At 41.8% G+C, this 18734-nt stretch overlaps 3 protein-coding genes across 7 annotated transcripts in view; 2 read left to right on the top strand and 1 right to left on the bottom strand.

Annotated features, from left to right (window-relative positions):
• LOC102946521 (ras-related protein Rab-18-B) overlaps nt 1–2162 on the top strand; it is a 15939-nt gene extending 13777 nt beyond the window's left edge. The window contains exon 8 of the mRNA XM_043536573.1: nt 2153–2162. Coding sequence (XP_043392508.1) covers nt 2153–2162 — 10 coding nt within the window. The remainder of the gene's footprint in view (nt 1–2152) is intronic.
• On the top strand, nt 342–14353 carry CFAP97D1 (CFAP97 domain containing 1). Its single transcript, XM_037886839.2, has 6 exons — nt 342–3089; nt 4987–5057; nt 5548–5666; nt 7815–7938; nt 12459–12518; nt 13626–14353. The coding sequence occupies exons 1-5, from the start codon at nt 2969–2971 to the stop codon at nt 12516–12518; spliced, it is 495 nt and encodes a 164-aa protein (XP_037742767.1). The 5' UTR covers nt 342–2968; the 3' UTR covers nt 13626–14353.
• Nucleotides 4578–18734, bottom strand: part of MPP3 (membrane palmitoylated protein 3) — a 109739-nt gene continuing 95582 nt past the window's right edge. For 4 of the 5 annotated variants that reach the window (XM_043536907.1, XM_043536906.1, XM_043536905.1 and 1 more), the window contains one exon: nt 14082–18729. In XM_043536907.1, the coding sequence (XP_043392842.1) occupies nt 18550–18729 (180 nt within the window). In that variant the 3' untranslated portion in view covers nt 14082–18549. Of the gene's footprint in view, nt 4903–14081; nt 18730–18734 lie in introns of those variants that run through there. The other variant, XM_043536910.1, reaches the window with a different exon arrangement.

Below are 18734 nucleotides of genomic sequence, written 5' to 3' on the forward strand. Positions count from 1 at the left end.
GGGGCTGGGGCACATGACTTATGAGGAGAGGCTGAGGGAACTGGGGTTATTTAGTCTGCAGAACAGAAGAGTGAGGGAGGGATTTGATAGCAGCCTTCAACTACCTGAAGGGGGGTTCCAAAGAAGATGGAGCTAGGCTGTTCTCAGTGGTGGCGGATGACAGAACAAGGAGCAATGGTCTCAAGTTGCTGTGGGAGAGGTCTAGGTTGGATATTAGGAAACACTATTTCACTAGGAGGGTGGTGAAGCCCTGGAATGGGTTAACTAGGGAGGGGGTGGAATCTCCATCCTTAGAGGTTTTTAAGGCCCGGCTTGACAGAGCCCTGGCTGGGATGATTTAGTTGGTGTTGGTCCTGCTTTGAGCAGAGGATTGGACTAGATGACTTCCTGAGGTCTCTTCCAACCTGAATATTCTATGATTCTATGTGGGTGCTACCTCAAGGGATGGTGTGGAGAAGTGAGAGGACCTACAGACAATGCACTGTTCTAGCTGAAGTACTTATAGCACAGCGTAACTCCTGCTTCTCAAGGGGTTAGTGTTGGTCTTATCTCCCATATTAAGAAGCAGAAAAGCTCACCTCCAACAGGCCTGGGTATCATTCCAATATGTCATGCCATTTGTATGCACTCAGTTCTGAGGACAGACATGACTCCTGTGCAGTGCCATGATTCCATTTTTCCTCCATAAGAAAGATGGCTTTATGGGTAAAGCATAGGGCTGAAAAGAGATGTGGTGTTCTGCTGCTTCCCAACTATGGGTAAGTCACTTAATCTGGTCAGTGCCACAGTTCTTATCTGTCAGGTTGGAATGGCATTTGCTTCCCTCCTAAGTGTGCAGTGAAGCCTGATTCATTAATGTCAGAAACTGATTTGTCCTTCTCTGTTACCTCCTAGCCACAGATCTTTCCAAATGCGGCTTCCTTTGTTTTAATTCCACAAGGCTCCCTTGTCTCCTGTCTCGGGGGGGGGGAAACCTGTTTCTCCCTGTGTTTGGACACAGACTTGAAAGCATAATATCGGTGAATATCCATAATGCCTCAGCTAGTGTTAATACAGATATTTCACAATGATATTAATCATCAATGTGGCACTAGCTTTCATAAAAGACCTTAACTGCACTTTTATAATATAGTAATATTGTATACAATCAGTTGATTCAATTACTTATCATTTAAGGTTCAGACCTGTGGAAGAGCCTATCTCCCTCACTCACTAAGTTGATGGCTTTGTTTGCCTTTTATGTACATGTACCTTTGTTGTCTCTGCCTGGTTGGTCAGACAAACAAATACACATTCTGTTGTTTAGGGCACAATGAGCTGATGCATTGCTTGCCAAACACATTTTAATAACATAATTCTAGCACATATCCATAACTCATTGTACACATCCCGTACATACAACATGCAATAATTTTAAGTATCAGTGTGATACTAGTTTTCCAATGATAGCTTACATGAGACCTTTTACATCCAGATTATGACAACAGTTTGTTAGCTGTAGTGAGTATGTCAGGCCTGACGGGAGCTGCTAACAGAGCACTGAACCACAAATGCGCATCTGTGTCATACCATCCCGTAGTACCAAGCACTAAAGGGAGCATTTCCCATGCAGTGTTTCTCTTTTCTCCTCCTTTTTCCTCTCTGTTGTTGGGCTATTTAAATTTTGAAATAAAGGTTTATTTAGATTTAACTTTATTTCACACCTAAATTGTCAGGTCATCAGTGTATTATACTGTTGCTTGCCCTAATTATCAAAAGGAAAATCTACTGAATTAGTGCTCTTGAGGCAAGCGATAGAAGAAGGCCCTGCAAGACTCTCACTTATTCAGAGGAGTGAGCCACTACAATGGACTACTGTTTTATCAATGCCCTGCAGATGCTGTACCCTAAGGCCACCTCCACTTTTGAGAAATAGCCCAGTGTCTTATAAGATGTTTTCTGAGATATTCATATCCCTTAAACATGTTTGTTCTACCAACCTCCTGCTGAGCTGCCATGGGGCAGAGACAGGTACAGCGTTACTGTCTGTGCAAAAGAATTATAAACTTTCTGCTTGTAATGCCCATGTTCAGTTTGGGGCTTTCCCAGTATGTGTTGTCTAATGGAATCCTCTGATCACTGTTTTTGGCTGTATTTTTTGTTTATTTGTTAGGTCACTATAGCCAATTAATCACATGACAATACTCCACAGCTTAGTTTTGATTGTCCAATGAATACTAGTGGGGTTGCTTAACACATACAACATTGCATTTTAAACTACCCTTATTGCACTGTGTTCAAAATAATTAAAAAAGAAAGAAGTATCAGAAAGGCAAATTAGAGAGTTCCAATGAAAAGTCTCTTATTCTAAGAATGTGGAAGATTCACTTAAAATGACATGCATGGTTTCCTGAGCCAGACAGATTATCTGTCTAGGTGCTTATATGGTCCCATCACTATATTATTTCAGCACCTTCCAAGTTTTTAAATGTAGAAATAATTGATCTTCCTTCCTACCCTGGAGGAAGAATAACTTGATTAGTTTATAGAGAGATGGGGGGGGGGGGGAATGCTGCATATGCACGCTTGCGTGTGTGTAGAATTTATTGAGGGAAAGGCAAATCAAAGAAATGAGTCTTGCATTTAGTTCCAAACAGAGGGAGGGGGTGGGGTAACAAACATACAAACGCACAATATTACTAGGAATTATAAGAAGCATGTAAAAAGCTACAGATTTAGAATCCTTTTTGAGCATTTGGCTGTGTGAGTAAGCTATTTTTATTAAGAAATATTTATCTGCTGTGAGAAGTTGCTTGCTGGTTGGATAATTTCACCAAAATGATTTGTTATGCTTACAGTGCTTTCTCCTATAGCAAATGCTGACCTCTGATGTCATAAGTGGAGTATCTATGGCAACTTTGAGTGGTACAACTCATTTTACACTAGGGCTTTACCTCCTTACTTGGTACCTGGGATAAGAACAGCAAAGATGAGCAGTTTAGAGTACTTAGCATATCCAGTGATTATTGCTAATCACAGGCAGAGTACTAACATGAAGAAAAAACTGGACATTGGTGACTACCTCTCTCACAAGAACAAACTAGAACTCGGTATGTTTTCTTAAATATTTCTCCTCCACATTTTTGAAGTAACAGTTAAAAGGTTTTAAAACCAGATGAGATATTTTCCTGAAGGATACCTAGCCATACAACTCAGAAAGTGTAAATTATATACACCAGAAAAATGGGAACTTCAGTCAGGACTCTGTATAAGTAAAGAAGGCTTGAGGAAATCCTGCTGGGAAATACGGGTACTTTCTCTTTTTAAGATAAGACCAGACCCATGTTTTAAGATGACATACACTCCTGTTAGTTTGTAGTTTCCATGATGAGAGCCAGTGGATTCACAGAATGACACAGGGTTTCTTGAGGATTTGAAACTTTCTCAGAACTTCATAATTTTACAGATTTATACCCAAACATATTAAGAATTTCTTTTTATGTTGGAGGATAGGTAGCATCAGAGGATTTACCCAATTTATTTGAGAAGAGTTTATCAAATTGGCATTGCTAGTAATCAGATAGATTTATTGATAAGAATATTATATATATATATATATAAAAAAATCTTGTATCTGACCTGCAAGCGCTGATGGAAAAATTATTAGGACAGTTGGATTTTTTATTAATTTGAAGTTAAGATTCTTAAATTTCTGTTTATTCTGATTCAGAGATCAAATGAATAGATTTAAAATATGAGGTGCTCTCTAATAATTAACTAATGATGGAACAGCTTCTGTATGAGAGGTTTCAGAGTAGCCGCCATGTTAGTCTGTGTTCGCAAAAAGAAAAGGAGTACTAGTGGCACCTTAGAGACTAACCAATTTATTTGAGTAAAAGCTTTCGTGAGCTACAGCATCTGATGAAGTGAGCTGTAGCTCATGAAAGCTTATGCTCAAATAAATTGGTTAGTCTCTAAGGTGCCACTAGTACTCCTTTCCTTCTCTATGAGGAGAGATTAAAAATATGGGGATGTTTCAGTTTGGAAGAGTGGATGTGATAAAGGTCTACAAAATCATGAATGGTGAGGAGAAAGTGAATAAGGAAGTTTTTACCCCTTCACGTAACACAAGAACGAGGTGTTACCCAATGAAATTAATAGGCAGCAGGTTTAAAACAAACAAAAAGAAGTACTTCTTCACACAATGCACAGTCAACCTGTGGAACTCGTTGCCAGGGGATATTATGAAAGCCAAACTATAATGGGGGGGGGGGTGCCAAAAAGAATGTGGTTCTCAACTTTTCCACAGTACTGTACCCCTTGCAGGAATCTGATTTGTCTTGCGTACCCCAAGTTTCACCTCACTTAAAAACTACTTGCTTACAAAATCAGATACAAAAATACAGCAGTGTCACAGCACACTATTACTGATAAATTGCTTATGTTCTCATTTTTACCATATAATTATAAAATAAATCAATTGGAATAGAAATACTGAACTTACATTTCAGTGTATTGTACATACAGCAGTATAAACAAATCATTGTCTCTTTGAAATTTTGGTCCGTACTGACTTTACTAGTGCTTTTTATGTAACCTGTTGTAAAACGAGGCAAATAGCTAGATGAGTTGATGTAGCCCCTGGAAGACCGCGGCATACCCCTAAGTTCATGAAGGATAGGGCCATCAATGGCTATTAGCCAATATGGTCAGAGATGCAACCCCATACTCTGGGTGTTCCGAGTTTCTCATTGCCAGAAGTTGAGAGTGGATGACAGGACGGCCCGATTGATGATTACCTGTTGTGTTCATTCCCTCTGAAGCACTTACCATTGGCCCCTGTCAGAAGACAGGATGCTGGGCTAGATGGACCCAGTATGACCGGTTTTGTGTTCTTATGATGCTGTGCTAAGTAACAAAAGACTGGGGAAAGGGAATGGGGTGTCAGCAGCTCTTAAAGATTCATCATAGCAAAATATTCATTTTGATTTTGTCTTTTTCCTCAAGCAAGACCTCGTGTTGATAATAAACCCCCACGTGCACAAACTCACCATCACTTTAAAATGAGCAAGATTCAGGTACTCTTCTTTCCATGTGTGTTCAGTTAGCTCCTGTACTAATCGAGGTTTATTCATCATGCTTTGCACAGTGCCATAAAGATCAGGCAGCGCTTCAGATAAGTAAAGAGCGGGGTATACAGTCGACTTTGGGTGTGGCACAGCAAGGGTTCACACCTAGGAAAGCGGGTGGGGAGAGTGAGAGGATGCAGAAACCATAGTCAAAGGATCAAAGATGCGCCTGACCTCTGCATGTCTTGTTAGTTTCTTTAAAATACATATATTTATTTTGATGAAATATAGTGGGGAGGGCAGTAGTGCTGGACAAGCAGAGAGCATGGCAGTTATGGACATGATGGATGACAGGAGTGGGCAGGGGGGCTGGTTGGCAGGCGTGGCAGGCAATGGACTATAGGAGTTGATGTTAATGGGAGGCTAACCCAATAAAGTGCGTCTTGAGGAAGGAATTGAAGCAGGAGAGTGATGTCACAAAACTGGGTCTCTTGCGCAGGAGGACCAGAAGAGAATTGGTAGAATCGAAAGAGAAAACAAGCAGCTGGCAGAGAGGTTAGCTACCATTCAGCGTGGGACAGGGATGGTGGATTGCTGGAATGAATACTTTCAGAGGAGGTAGATAGTATTATTTGAATTACAGGAGCAGCCCAAAGCCTCACTCTGGATCAGATTCCCTATTGTGCTGGGCATAGCACAAACGTACAGCAGACAGTGCAGCTGTAAAGAACTCACACTCCACAAAAGGCAGAGCTACCTCAGTTATCACCCTTTCATGTTCACTCCTTTGTTCTCAGAAGTTGAACTGGTGCATTTGAGGAACGCGGTACCGTCTGAGGTCAGATGATGCCCTCAGGCTTAAAAGGGCCATTTTTGGCAGAAGCAGCTGGAGTTGCACCAATAAGGCAGCATTCACCGACCTCACCCCTCCATGGAAGTCACTTTTATGTGTTTCTGGGAGGGAACGGGACAAGGCAGTAATTGCTCTCTGCTCCAATCCATGGGCCTCAATTGCATCCTCATGCTCCTTGACCCCTCCATGGCTTTTGATGCTGCCGTTCATTTCCTCTGTGCGCAAGCGTGCGCACACACACACACACTCTCTCTCTCTCTGTCCTCCTGCCTCTCTGTCTTTCTTTTGGGGTAGGGGTATCTCCTCACCTTACCCATTCTCTGTCTGGACTATACAGGGTTCTGTCCTTGGCCTGCTCTACTTTTTTCTGTGCACTCTTCAACTCAACTGTACCTGGCCTCCCAGACAACCACCCAGCGAAAGCTCGCACCCAGGCCCTGATTATCAACTGTCTGGCTGATGCAACTTTCTCCTCTCTGGCCACCCTGTCACCCACATCACCCCCTCCAGTCCACGCAAAATGTGTCCAGTAAGATAATCTTCCTGGCCTATCTCTCACCCCATATCAGCCTCTCCCCCACCCACATCGTTCGACTGTCTGCTCTCATTCCACAACAAGTTTTTGCTTCCCATCCTTCCTCGCCTTCAGAGCCCTGCATAGCTCTACCCCCCGTCCCCCACACTTATCAGACCTTGTCTTTCATGAGCCCTCACCCATTCTGCACTTCCAGCCCTGATACTGTCGGGGGAGCCAGTATGTTCCAACCCACCATCCAGTGACCTTGTAACAGTCACTAGAAGCTCACCTCTGACAGAAGCCTCCAGTCCTTGGATCTGATTAGTGGAACTCGGGGGTAGGGGGGACCCTGACTAGTTCCCTAATTCAATTTAAACCAAGCAGAGGAACAGGAAGTTGTTTATGCAACTGTTTCCCTTGCTTAGGACTGCCTCCCCTGCACTACCTGAGACTGATCTCCCGACCCTGCCTCTGGTTCTGCTCTTTGGCACTATCCTCAGGTTCTGATCTGCTGGTAACCTGACCCCCTGTCTCTGATGCCTGAGGCTCAGTCTGTCCTTCAGCACTGTCTCCACCTCTGATCACCTGCTAGCCTGACCTGGCCTGCCACTTGGCTTCTGACTCGTCCTAATCCCTAGGCATGACTGCCCACAGTCCAGTCACGACAGAGATGCAGTACACCCATTCTCCCTCAAGAATCCAGCCTTTTCCCATGCTGCCCTCCCCAGTCATGGAATGCCCTTCCAAACTGGTTTATCAATATATCACCACCCGTGCCACGTTCATGCCCCTCCTTATAATCCATTCCTACTAGGACACCCATCTGAAGCGAGCCAACCGAGAGATGTATTTTCTTTCTGTACATTTAAAACTATAGACAAGATTCCATGTATGTGGTGCACGTGTCTTTGCTAGCAGCAGCATGACTTTATTACTGTCTTCCTTTCTACACCCTTCATTTCTGGTCTGTTGCTTCTTTCCTGCAGCACGTGTGATAAACTGTAAGCTGTTTGGGGCTACATATGCACTGGGAGACACCTGCTACAGTTTGGGATGCTGCAAAGTCACCAATAATGATAAATCTAGAAATCAGCATGGAGGGAACAGGGGACACTTATGCCAAAAAATATGATTTCACAACTCTGGGTTTCAGGCAACATCTGCTATTGAGCCTTTATAGGAGAGCTGTGAACTGGAGTCAATCATCAGTGAGCAGACTCAGTGAAATACATCAGTTATGCCCCTTAGCTGAGGACAGATAAAAATTATTTTCACTGAGCATATGCCACCTGTTACTGTCAGCACATGCCTCACTAGTGTCAGCCATTCAGCACAAAGATTCTGAGTATTCGATGGGTTTACAAATAAGGTTTTCATTCACATTTGTTTTTTGCAGCTCAAATAGGGAGAAGCAGAACAGAGATATGGTGAGAATCACTGTTGAAAACCAGGGGATTCTGAAGCGACTTGGTGATCCTAAACCTACATATGATCGTAGGAAGTCTGAGATTGATTGGCAGGCATGTATAATCATTTTATTCTTGGAAACACTATTTGCAGCTATAGTCAGACTAAACAAGGCGCAGAAGATGAATTGGCTGATCTGAAAGTTTTCCAAACCAAAATATGCATGATCAGCTGTTGGCTGGTTTCTCTGGATCCTGTAGTTCTGGGCATATACATCCTTTATTAAAGCAAACCACAAGAGTCTTATGTTGGGTATAGATGTATCTAGAACATAAGAATGGCCCTACTAGGTCAGACCAAGGGTCCATCTAGCGCAGTATCCTGTCTTCTGACAGTGGCCAGTGCCAGGTGCCCCAGAGGGAATGAACAGAACAGGTAATCATCAAGTGATCCATCCCCCGTCGCTCATTCCCAGCTTCTGGCAAACAGAGGCTAGGGACACTATTCCTGCCCATCCTGGCTAATAGCCATTGATGGACCTATCCTCCATGAATTTATCTAGTTCTTTTTTGAACCCTGTTATGGTCTTGGCCTTCACAACATCCTCTGGCAAGGAGTTCCACAGGTTGACTGTGCATTGTGTGAAGAAATACTTCCTTTTATTGTTTTAAACCTGCTGCCTATTCATTTCATTTGGTGACCCCTAATTCTTGTGTTATGAGAAGTAGTAAACAACACTTCCTTATCTACTTTTTCTATACCAGTCATGATTTTATAGACCCCAAGCATATCTCCCCATAGCCGTCTCTTTTCCATTCTGAAAAGTCCCAGTCTTGTTAATCTCTCCTCATACGGAAGCCGTTCCATACTCCTAAGCATTTTTGTTGCCCTTTTCTGAACCTTTTCCAATGCCAATATATCTTTTTTGAGATGGGGCAACTACATCTGCACACAGTATTCAAGATGTGGGCGTACCATGGATTTATATAGAGGCAACATGATATTTTCAGTCTTATTATCTATCCCTTTCTTAATGATTCCCAACATTCTGTTTGCTTTTTTGACTGCTGTTGCATGTTGAGTGGATGTTTTCAGAGAACTATCCACAATGACTCCAAGATCTCTTTCTTGAGTGGTAACGGCTAATTTAGACCCCATCATTTTATATGTATAGTTGGAATTATGCTTTCCAATGTGCATTACTTTGCATTTATCAACATTAAATTTCATCTGCCATTTTGTTGCCCAGTCACCCAGTTTTGAGAGATCCTTTTGTAACTCTTCGCAGTCTGCCTGGGTCTTAACTATCTTTAGTAATTTTGTATCATCTGCAAATTTTGCCACCTCACTATTTACCGCTTTTTCCAGATAATTTATGAATATGTTGAATAGGACTGGTCGCAGAACAGACCCCTGGGGGACACCAGTATTTACCTCTCTCCATTCTGAAAACTGACCATTTATAGCTACCCTTTGTTTCCTATCTTTTAACCAGTTACCAGTCCATGAGAGCACCTTCCCTCTTATCCCATGTCAGTTTACTTTGCGTAAGAGCCTTTGGTGAGAGACCTTGTCAAAGGCTTTCTGAAAATCTAAGTACACTATATTCACTGGATCCCCTTGGTCCACATGTTTGTTGACCCCCTCAAAGAATTCTAGTAGATTGGTGAGGCATGATTTCCCTTTAGTAAAACCATGCTGACTCTTCCTCAACAAATTATGTTCATCTATATGTCTGACAATATTGTTGTTTACTATAGTTTCAACCAGTTTGCCCGGTACTGAAGTCAGGCTTAGAGGCCTGTAATTGCCGGGATCACCTCTGGAGCCCTTCTTAAAAATTGGCGTCACATTAGCTATCCTCCAGTCATCTGGTACAGAAGCTGACTTAAATGATAGGTTACAGACTACTTCTGCAATGTCACATTTGAGTTCCTTCAGAACTCTTGGGTGAATACCATCTGGTCCTGGTGACTTATTGCTGTTTAATTTATCAATTTGTTCCAAAACCTCCTCTAAGGATACCTCTATCTGGGACAGTTCCTCAGATCTGTCACCTAAAAAGAATGGCTCAGGTTTGGGAATCTCCCTCACATCCTCAGCCATGAAGACCGAGGCAAAGAATTCATTTAGTTTCTCCGCAATGATCTTATTGTCCTTGAGTGGTCCTTTAGCACCTCGATCGTCCACTGATTGTTTAGCAGGCTTCCTGCTTCTGATGTACTTAAAAAAAGTTTGCTATTACTTTTTGAGTCTTTGGCTAACTGTTCCTCAGATTCTTTTTTTACCTTCCTAATTGTATTTTTATACTTCATTTGCCAGTGTTTGTGCTCCTTTCTATTTTCCTCACTAGGATTTAACGTCCACTTTTTAAAGGATGTCTTTTTGCCTCTCAGTGCTGCTTCTACTTTGTTGCATAGGTGTATCTGTATATGTCTATCTAGGTATAGGCAAGTCCAATACCATTGCACAGTAATATGGAGGGGATCTTGTTAAATCAAATACTACTTAGTTAATCATATAGTGGGCTAGATATAATTGCTCCCTAAAGCTACCCATTGTGGTAATCAGCAAGACTTGGGTAATGGAAAAGGGGAGAATTCATTAGAATTAGATTAATGCCTTGTCAAGTATTTATTAAATGAAAAACATCTCCCTGTTCATCAGGCTGAAGGGCTGGCTCCCTTAAGGGATGGAGTCTCAGTGTAATAAGGGTTCTCTCATTGGGGTGTGAGCTTCGTTGACCTTTTATTCTGACATTCTCAATTAATATGACCTTTTAGTACAAAAAAAGAAAACTACACCTGTTATGCTGTGTTTATAACTTAAATGTGAGCATCACCCTCTAGTCACATGCGTGATTTCAGATGTAAAATCCGTTTGTGCCTGAACAAGATTTTAGGCTCTGGCTTTTTCTTGTTAGCTACAAACTGCAATAAGTGACAAATCCACTGAAAGAAGAGTCTGAGCCCTAATTTCTGGCCAGGGTCCCTAATTTGACTGACAGCAGTGACTGATTTCTCACTGACACTTTGTGCAGTCACTGGAGTCTAAACTGGAAACGTTGCATTTCTCTAACTTTATGGCTACCCTCAGCCTGTTAGAGGCTCATGTTGTGTTCACACCTGCAGACTGTAAATTACTGACTTTCCCCACAACCAGTTCCATTTATGAGGATGTTTCATTCAGTTTGCAGTGGGACGGAGATAATGAAAAGAAAGTTATAAAAAATGAGTGCATGTATCTATGCTAGTTCTCTCCTCATACCTCCCCCGTTCTGCAAGAATCTTTCCAAGGACTCCATCTGCTTCCTGCATCATATCGTAAGGGGAAGAAGAGCCACCTCATGTTGCAGTCTTAGCAACATCTGAAACATGATTTACCTGTGTGAGCTTCTCAGCCCAGACAGCGGGTAATAGGCATTATTCCCTTCTTTGTGGCATAATCTATGTGCCACTCGCCATTCAGGAACTAAGACTTCACATTTTTTAGTCAAAGCACTGACTTAATTTATTTTTTGCAGCATTGACAGATTTTGAGAGTCTGGGGTAAATTCTTAAGCAGAGTGCGGGAGAAGAGTGTACAAACCCTGTTATTAGTGAACTGGGGTTGTATATGCATTTTCTCCCACACACTGCTTCAAAAGCATAGTTCTCTCTTGTAATTGTGAAAAGATGCCAACCCCAATTTCTCTGTCACAGAATTAAATGTCTCCCTTAAGTCACTTCTTACGCATGCAGTAAAATTCACAAAGCCACAAAACTCCCTCCAAAGAAGGAAACAAAGCTATGTAACAGCTGCAGCTTATTGTTGAAGGAAGGCTATTGAGTTTACACAATAATTGTCATGTCTCTGTCTCTCATTTTAAAACAAATTTGCTGAACCCATTTTGGATTCCTCAGTTACTGAAGATGATTTAGAGGCCCATTACAGCCTCCTCTATGCTGCATTACTGTCAAAAGGGTTAAGCAAGACCTGGGTCTCCAGATACCCTTAGTGTCCTGGTATTTCAGCTCTCGGAAATTCAAGATACTAATAGAATTCTGTATCAAGGTTATAGACAGGAATTAATTAAAACACATGATTTAGAATGTGGGCTTTCTGTGGCAGGGTCTATGTCTTTGCTTGTTTTGTGAGAGGTGTGGCACATCTTTGGTAGCTCAAAAATACATATTTTAATTTCTTGATTGCAATCAGGATTAAAAATGTTACATTTTCAAAAGTGGCTTCTGCTATTTGATGCCCAACTCAAGCACCTTCAGCTCCCCACGGCTTTAACTAGAATTCTGGGAGACAGCACATGTGAAAATCAGACCCAAGACACCTCATTCTGAGATGCCCAAATCAGAAGAATCCAAAATCAGGGTCTACTTTTGGCCTCAGGCATTTACACTAACTACTAATAAAACAGAAAACCTTGATGAGCAATCCACAAGAGACCAGACTAAGCCCATTAATGACTAATCGCTGCAATGAAGAAACGCAAGTACTGAAGGAACAGGATGCATAAGTGTAAGGAAAACAAAAAAGCATCATGACCCAACAGTGTACTTGTTTTAATTACAATCCTGATAGTCACTTTAATAGATAATCAGTGTCACTGACAAATCTACTCTTTCCTTCTCTTTGGCAGAATTCACGGCACTATATCCGGAATACCACACGGTATCTCATTGCTTCTCAGGATAGCTAGGTATACAGTTCTGCCTTGGCTTTATTCATTTTCTAAAACAGTATGTGGCTGTCACAAAGTGTTGCTAGTGATGCAGCCTGATTTGTGTGTGTATTTTACCCCTGCTGCAGTCAGTGCATGTGCATGTGCATAATACCTAGGAGAGACTGCTCCAGATCCTGCCTGCTCACCCATGAAATGCAGGACTGCTGAGTGACCTGGTAGCTTGCATTTAAACATGGCATCTTCTGAAATAACGCGGGGGTGGGGGAGGGGGGGAGAGAGAGAGAGAGAGAGTGTGAGTGAGTGTGTGTGTGTGTGTCAGTCACAATCCTCTCCTCTCTCAACTTACCTGATGCCCCACAGGGCCTGCAAATCAGCACTGCCCTGAAGCTGCCTGTTCCTCCAGCTGGAATTTGTTCCAGCAAAGTGTCTGAAGCCTGGATATTGCCACCTTCTTCCATCTGCTCCTATTCCAGCCAGCTGAGATCTTTGCCCACAAGCCCCTTCAGCTGGTGCCAGTCCAAACATCTCCCAACTCCCCTCTGTACCCATTCAGTTGGGGCCCTGCCTATCATCATTCAGTTCCCCGTAACCCCTCTCCAGAGGCCCTGGCTGTTGCAGAAATGCTTGAGCTCTAAATAATAAATGAAACTTTAAATTAGGTTAGTTCCTTAATAGTTGGTTTATTAGGAGTTAGAATTTTGCCTTTATATGATGATTGACAACATGGGGCTGGTGAGTAAACAAGAGGTCTTGGCAAGATGACGCAAAAGTTATTTTCATTTCATAACCACTCAAAATGCAAAAAGGAGGAAATTGGTGTTTGCCAAAAGACAAAACTGGCAAAAAGATTAAAGAAATGTCCTAAAAGATTTGTAAAGTGTGAGACATTAAAAGAATAAAGAAATTATTTGTGAATGTCCCAGGATGCCCAATCTGTAGACCTCACACTTGGGCCATGATTCAGCAAAATATTTACACATGTGTTTAAGATTTCGCTGAAGTCATTGTGCTAATGTACTTTGCTGAATTGGAGACTCAGGCATAACTCCTCATGGAGTCAACACTTCATTATCAACTGATTTTTTTCAATTCCCCTCCCTGCCTTTTCTTTCCAAATTGCAGGAGAATACACCAGGCATGGATAATACAGCAGAGACTCAGCACATCTTGAAAGTCTGATGGCTTGTTAGGGATACATATCACAACTGGCTGATGTTTTCTTAGGATTGTAAAATAAAATGGAGCATTGAATGAATGCAGTTTTCCTATAAAAGTGCAACTCCCCACTCCAGCCCCAAAATCTTCACCACATGTATGTCTACTTTTGCCATAATTTATTTTGAATTTACAAACAAAACTGCACCTAAAAAACTCACATCACAATTCTCCCAAATTAATAAAAAGGCGCTCGTGTTTAACTACAGGGTTTGATGCCTGCACAGGATAGAAATGGAGGCAAATATCATTTATTAGATGAATCAGATTGTAAATGACGTTTTAGTGTTGTGTTTGATACCAATTTAGACCATGAGACATTTTCAGTTATTGTAATTTTAAATATTTTACAAAATCTGCACATTTCCATTTGTCTTGGTTCTTTTAGCAACTATTTCCTCTATTGGGATCTACTGGACTATAAAGCAAACTGAACCTATGTTGTACTTTTACTGCTTACTGTTTTGCAAGTGGTTTGATAGTAATTCCTGCATTGAGTAGATTTCTGTTGATATTATTTTACAGAACAGAGAATGATGTTTCATCTAACCTACATCCTTGTTCATGGTGACACATGGTATATATTTTATCATGTCTAGCTGGATGTATTAAAGCTATTAGTAATCTGCAATAAATCTACAGAGGCATTGATTATTTTACACAAAGGCACCCTCTTTCCATCTGGTATTGTCACAATGTCACTTAGTGTGAAATTTTACTCTTTAGTTTAAAATTGCTTTCAAAGAGTTATGTCCAGCGATTATAAAATGGAGATGGTGCCTCAACTACCAGCTACGCTTGTCCAGCATCACTGCCTGTGAGCTACCCCCTCTGGGATGTGGTGGGCGAGGCAGAGTGTGAAAAGACTTGCAGGCAAAGCAGCTGGACACTCAGGCATTGTGGTTCTGGCATGGAGGAGGTGCTGTTTCTCTCTGGCAAACCACCTGTGGCTTTTCAAAGAGGAACCCAATCTGGCAGTCCAGAGCTGCTCGCTGGCAGGCCACTACAGGTCCAGCAGCCTGAGAAAGTGTCTTCCTCAAAGAGGTGACAAGGTGGAGTTTTCCTCAACACCTAAGGCCAGGTCTCCATTATACACTTTTGCCAGTATAATGTCAGTTAGAACTGTCACTTTTTGCCAAGAACCTAAGGTAAATGTAAAAAGAACAGGAGTACTTGTGGCACCTTAGATACTAACAAATTTATTTGAGCATAAGCTTTCGTGAGCTACAGCTCACTTCATTGGATCCATTGATGCATCCGATGAAGTGAGCTGAAGCTCGCGAAAGCTTATGCTCAAATAAATTGGTTAGTCTCTCGGGTGCCACAAGTCCTCCTTTTCTTTTTGCAAATACAGACTAACCCGGCTGCTCCTCTGAACCCTGAGGTAAATGTGACTATACTGGCATGGGACTGGGGAGGGGAGGGGGAAGCACCTTTTCCCTAGTATAAGCTGTGTCTATACAAGTAGAGTTTGCCATTCTAGCTATACCAGCAAACCTCTTCTAGCATAGCTCTGGCCTAAGTTATTTAGGCACACAACTCCCACTGACTTTCCAGGGGACTTGTACTCCATAGTCACGTTTGAAAATTCAACCAACAATCTTGGTATCCTGGGGAAATTTTTGTTGTAAGATTTCCATTATCCCTCCCTCTGTTGAAGCTAATGAGATAAGGAGGACAGCGAGAGGAGCAGACTTCAACCAAAACTTGCTTTGGCAGTGAAGACTGTATGTCAGCTAGAGGAGAGATTCATCAGCTGGATCTGAAAACCTCACTTCTGAGCCCCGGTTCCCACCCAGACCCTTGCCTGAATTTTCTGCATATCTACATAGGCCCCAGCTACCCTTCCATGCTCACCCACTCCCAGGTCCCCTTGCCTCTGCTAAGTATTTATATAAAGCGTAATACATCCCCTACAGATGTAAAAATTATCATTTTTTTCCATTCAGAGGTGGGGGGGGGGGGAAGGGGAACATAGGACTGGGGCAAATCTATGTGGAAAGCCAAGCCTGCCTCCAAAATCATACACAACCATAATTTCAGCCTCACAGTTAGTTTTATTACTAAGTAAAATTATCAGTAAGGAGATGATTGTTGCTAATGTTGGGTAGTGTCTTTTTAGAGACTTTTTAACATTTTCAGGAACTGGGTGTGTGCAATCTGGGTCACTGACTATTGGAAGCGAAAGGGAGTGGTAAAGTACATGAACTGAGATGGGTCTGGATATAAATGTAGTTGTGAGTTTCAGTAGTCGGGGGTGAAAGGAAATGGATTTGAGCAACAGTAATTCTCACATAGTGTCTACCAACATTCTTTGTGTGGTATGCACAGTGGGGCTGGGGGGGATTTTCATTTCTGTTTCTTTACTGATCTCAGACATTGTAGTTCCACATTTCTGTTGGTAGTTTGTGTCTTGGTCTACCTGCAGACTATAAGCTCCTTTGGCCAGGTCATTTTACTTTTGCCTATAAAATATAATGTACTAAATCAATAATATGGAAAACAGCAGAATTTCTTCATGGAGCATAGTTTCTGCTATTTTACAACAGAAACAAGATGCAAAAGATGTTTATGCATTTAGTGAGCTGGTATAAAAACCAGGTAAAATGTTAATATGCCAAATTCAGGCCTGGGCTCCACTGAATGGGCTGAGCCTTTAACATGCAGGGATGGTGGAAAGCCCTGCTTTTGGCCATATAAGGCATCCCTGGCTCCATCCAGGTGATATGACTCTTTTCAAATACAGTGATGACCCATCTCCTCAGATTCACAGCACTAGAAATTCTCCTCCACTCTATAATTCATTGAAGGCTCTATCATGTTACTGGGGTTCATTTGTTTTACCACAGGTTGTTGACTTATGTGAGAGACTTGATACTTGCAATAACATACGGTTGTAGTGATCGGAGTTGATTAATTGACCCATCTCTTTTATGCCAAGACTTATTTGATCACAGTGCTCTACCCTTTACCATACGGGTAAGTTGACCATATTTTCAAAATCAAAACCCAAATGTTTTTTGTGGTAACCTTCTTAAGGTCAGGAAAAAAACTGAATTTCTTGGCATTGACTCGCTTTTCATAGATTTATGCTGCCTGGGTCAGAAAATCACAGAAGAGGTGAGCACCATCACTTCCTTCCAATGACAATAGCAAGGAGGGAGCAGAAGGACCACCAGCACTTCCTCCTGGGGCCAGAGCAGGGGTTTTGCACTGACCAGTCTGAGTCAGTCTTAGACTTGTATTGCAATGTGGTCTAAAGACAAGCACTGACCCTGCCCAATGATTGTCACAAAGCACATGCTCACTTCTTGATCAGAATGAAACAGTGTGCAAAACACTTTAAGAGTGGAACTGATCTTGGACAAACATTTTGTAGTTATTAAAAACCTGAACATTTTGATAGATGAAATGAAAAACTGGAACATTTCATGTGTCCCATAAGAAGTTCCAAGGACTTCATAAAAAACCTGGGATGCATGGTCTGAACAGGGAAGGGTCTAGTAACCACACAGAGCCACTCCAGATTTGAGTAGATTCGGGCCCATATTAGACCCTGAATGAATAATGTGATTGAATACTGTTTTGAATCTAGACAAGAGAAATATTTTACTTATTGTTCTTTGGAGGGGGAATGTAACAGGGTGGCTTGCTCTGTGTGCTGGAGAGCCTGGGGCTGATCCAGCCCTGACTACAGAATGGGCTTCACCTGAGTGAAATGAGGTGATTCCTGTATAAAAGGACCAAGCTTTAAGTGCTGAAAGGGTCCAACTGGGGAAAGAGATGGCAGAGAGCAAGATGGTTCCTGCAGAGCCCTGAGTGAGGAAAGTTATCTAGGCAGAAAGCAGCCTGGGAGGGACCCTGAGTAACGGGAAGAAACTGGTTGAAGAAGAGCATCAGAGAGGGTGGAAAGTTTGATTCTGTTAAAAACAGTTTTGAAGCCTAGTTTGGACAATTATGACCCAGGAGGGGTGGAATAAAAGATTGTGACCCAGCCAGAGGGCCAAGTTACCTGACAGAGTAACTGTCACAGCACTCAGTAAAGGAGATGGTATGAGAGCTGCAACACGATGCCTGGCATGAGGAGCACATAATGGTGGGTGCCTCAATGGTGAGTGGATTCCATTACAGAAATTCCATTACAGAAAATCCATTACAGTGATTTCGCTCAACAATAACTTCATATTGTTAAGACAAAAATAAGTATGGGTTTACATTTGAAGCCATTGCTAAAGGATTTGATATATAGGAAAGATCAAAAGTGGCAGGCAAATGGAAAGCAGGAACTCCTAAGTAGATAATGTACTATTTATCAATAGCAGATTTAGCAAATTATGAACTCTCATTGGTTTCCAAAGTCCTACTATATCAGCATTTTCATCTATATACTAAAAAATTCTGTATATCCAAACTTCCTGAAGTATTTGGAAAAAAGTCTTGCAGCCATGTAGATTTAATCTCCAAGGCTTGCTTTGTTCCTTACACTCTCTGGGACCATTTGTCTGAGTTAAGATACTTGTTTCCATAGCCACTGGCAGGAGGGAAACTTAGACAGTAGATGAAGTTTCACTCTGTATCACAAAGTATTTATAAAGCTTAAAAATCACTAAATTTTTATCAATCAATCTACATCGAGCACTCAAAATTTTAAATGACGCTACTGAAAATTGTGGTTCAGGAACCCCATGTCAGCTTCTGACTGATAGGACATTTTTATATTCCTTTCTAGACAAGCTGGCAGTTTTGGAGTGCAGCTGACATGTTCCCTCTTATAATCCTTACATTTACAGCACATTTTATATAGGCTTTCCTTTTGACATGTGAGAGCAGGCTATGATCTAACCCAACTCACTGGCACCCAAAATGAGTCCTCATTCAGCTTCTCTAGCAGAGTTTTCAACTCATTATAGGCACTCTGGAGGTCTTCTTTCAGCAGCACAGTGTCAATTAAATGGCCATACTGCTCTTCGATAAATGCTGCCGAATTCATAATGTCCTGCTGTTCTTCATCCTGCA

Source organism: Chelonia mydas, chromosome 27 (assembly GCF_015237465.2).
Source record: "Chelonia mydas isolate rCheMyd1 chromosome 27, rCheMyd1.pri.v2, whole genome shotgun sequence".
Classification (NCBI taxonomy): domain Eukaryota; kingdom Metazoa; phylum Chordata; order Testudines; family Cheloniidae; genus Chelonia; species Chelonia mydas.

Coding starts and splice junctions, on each gene's coding strand:
- CFAP97D1 (XM_037886839.2), top strand. CDS start 2,969: ATGAGCAGTTTAGAGTACTTAGCATATCCAGTGATTATTGCTAATCAC. Junction 5,667..7,814: donor AATGAATACTTTCAGAGGAG/GTAGATAGTATT, acceptor TGTTTTTTGCAG/CTCAAATAGGGAGAAGCAGA. Junction 7,939..12,458: donor AGTCTGAGATTGATTGGCAG/GCATGTATAATC, acceptor TCTCTTTGGCAG/AATTCACGGCACTATATCCG.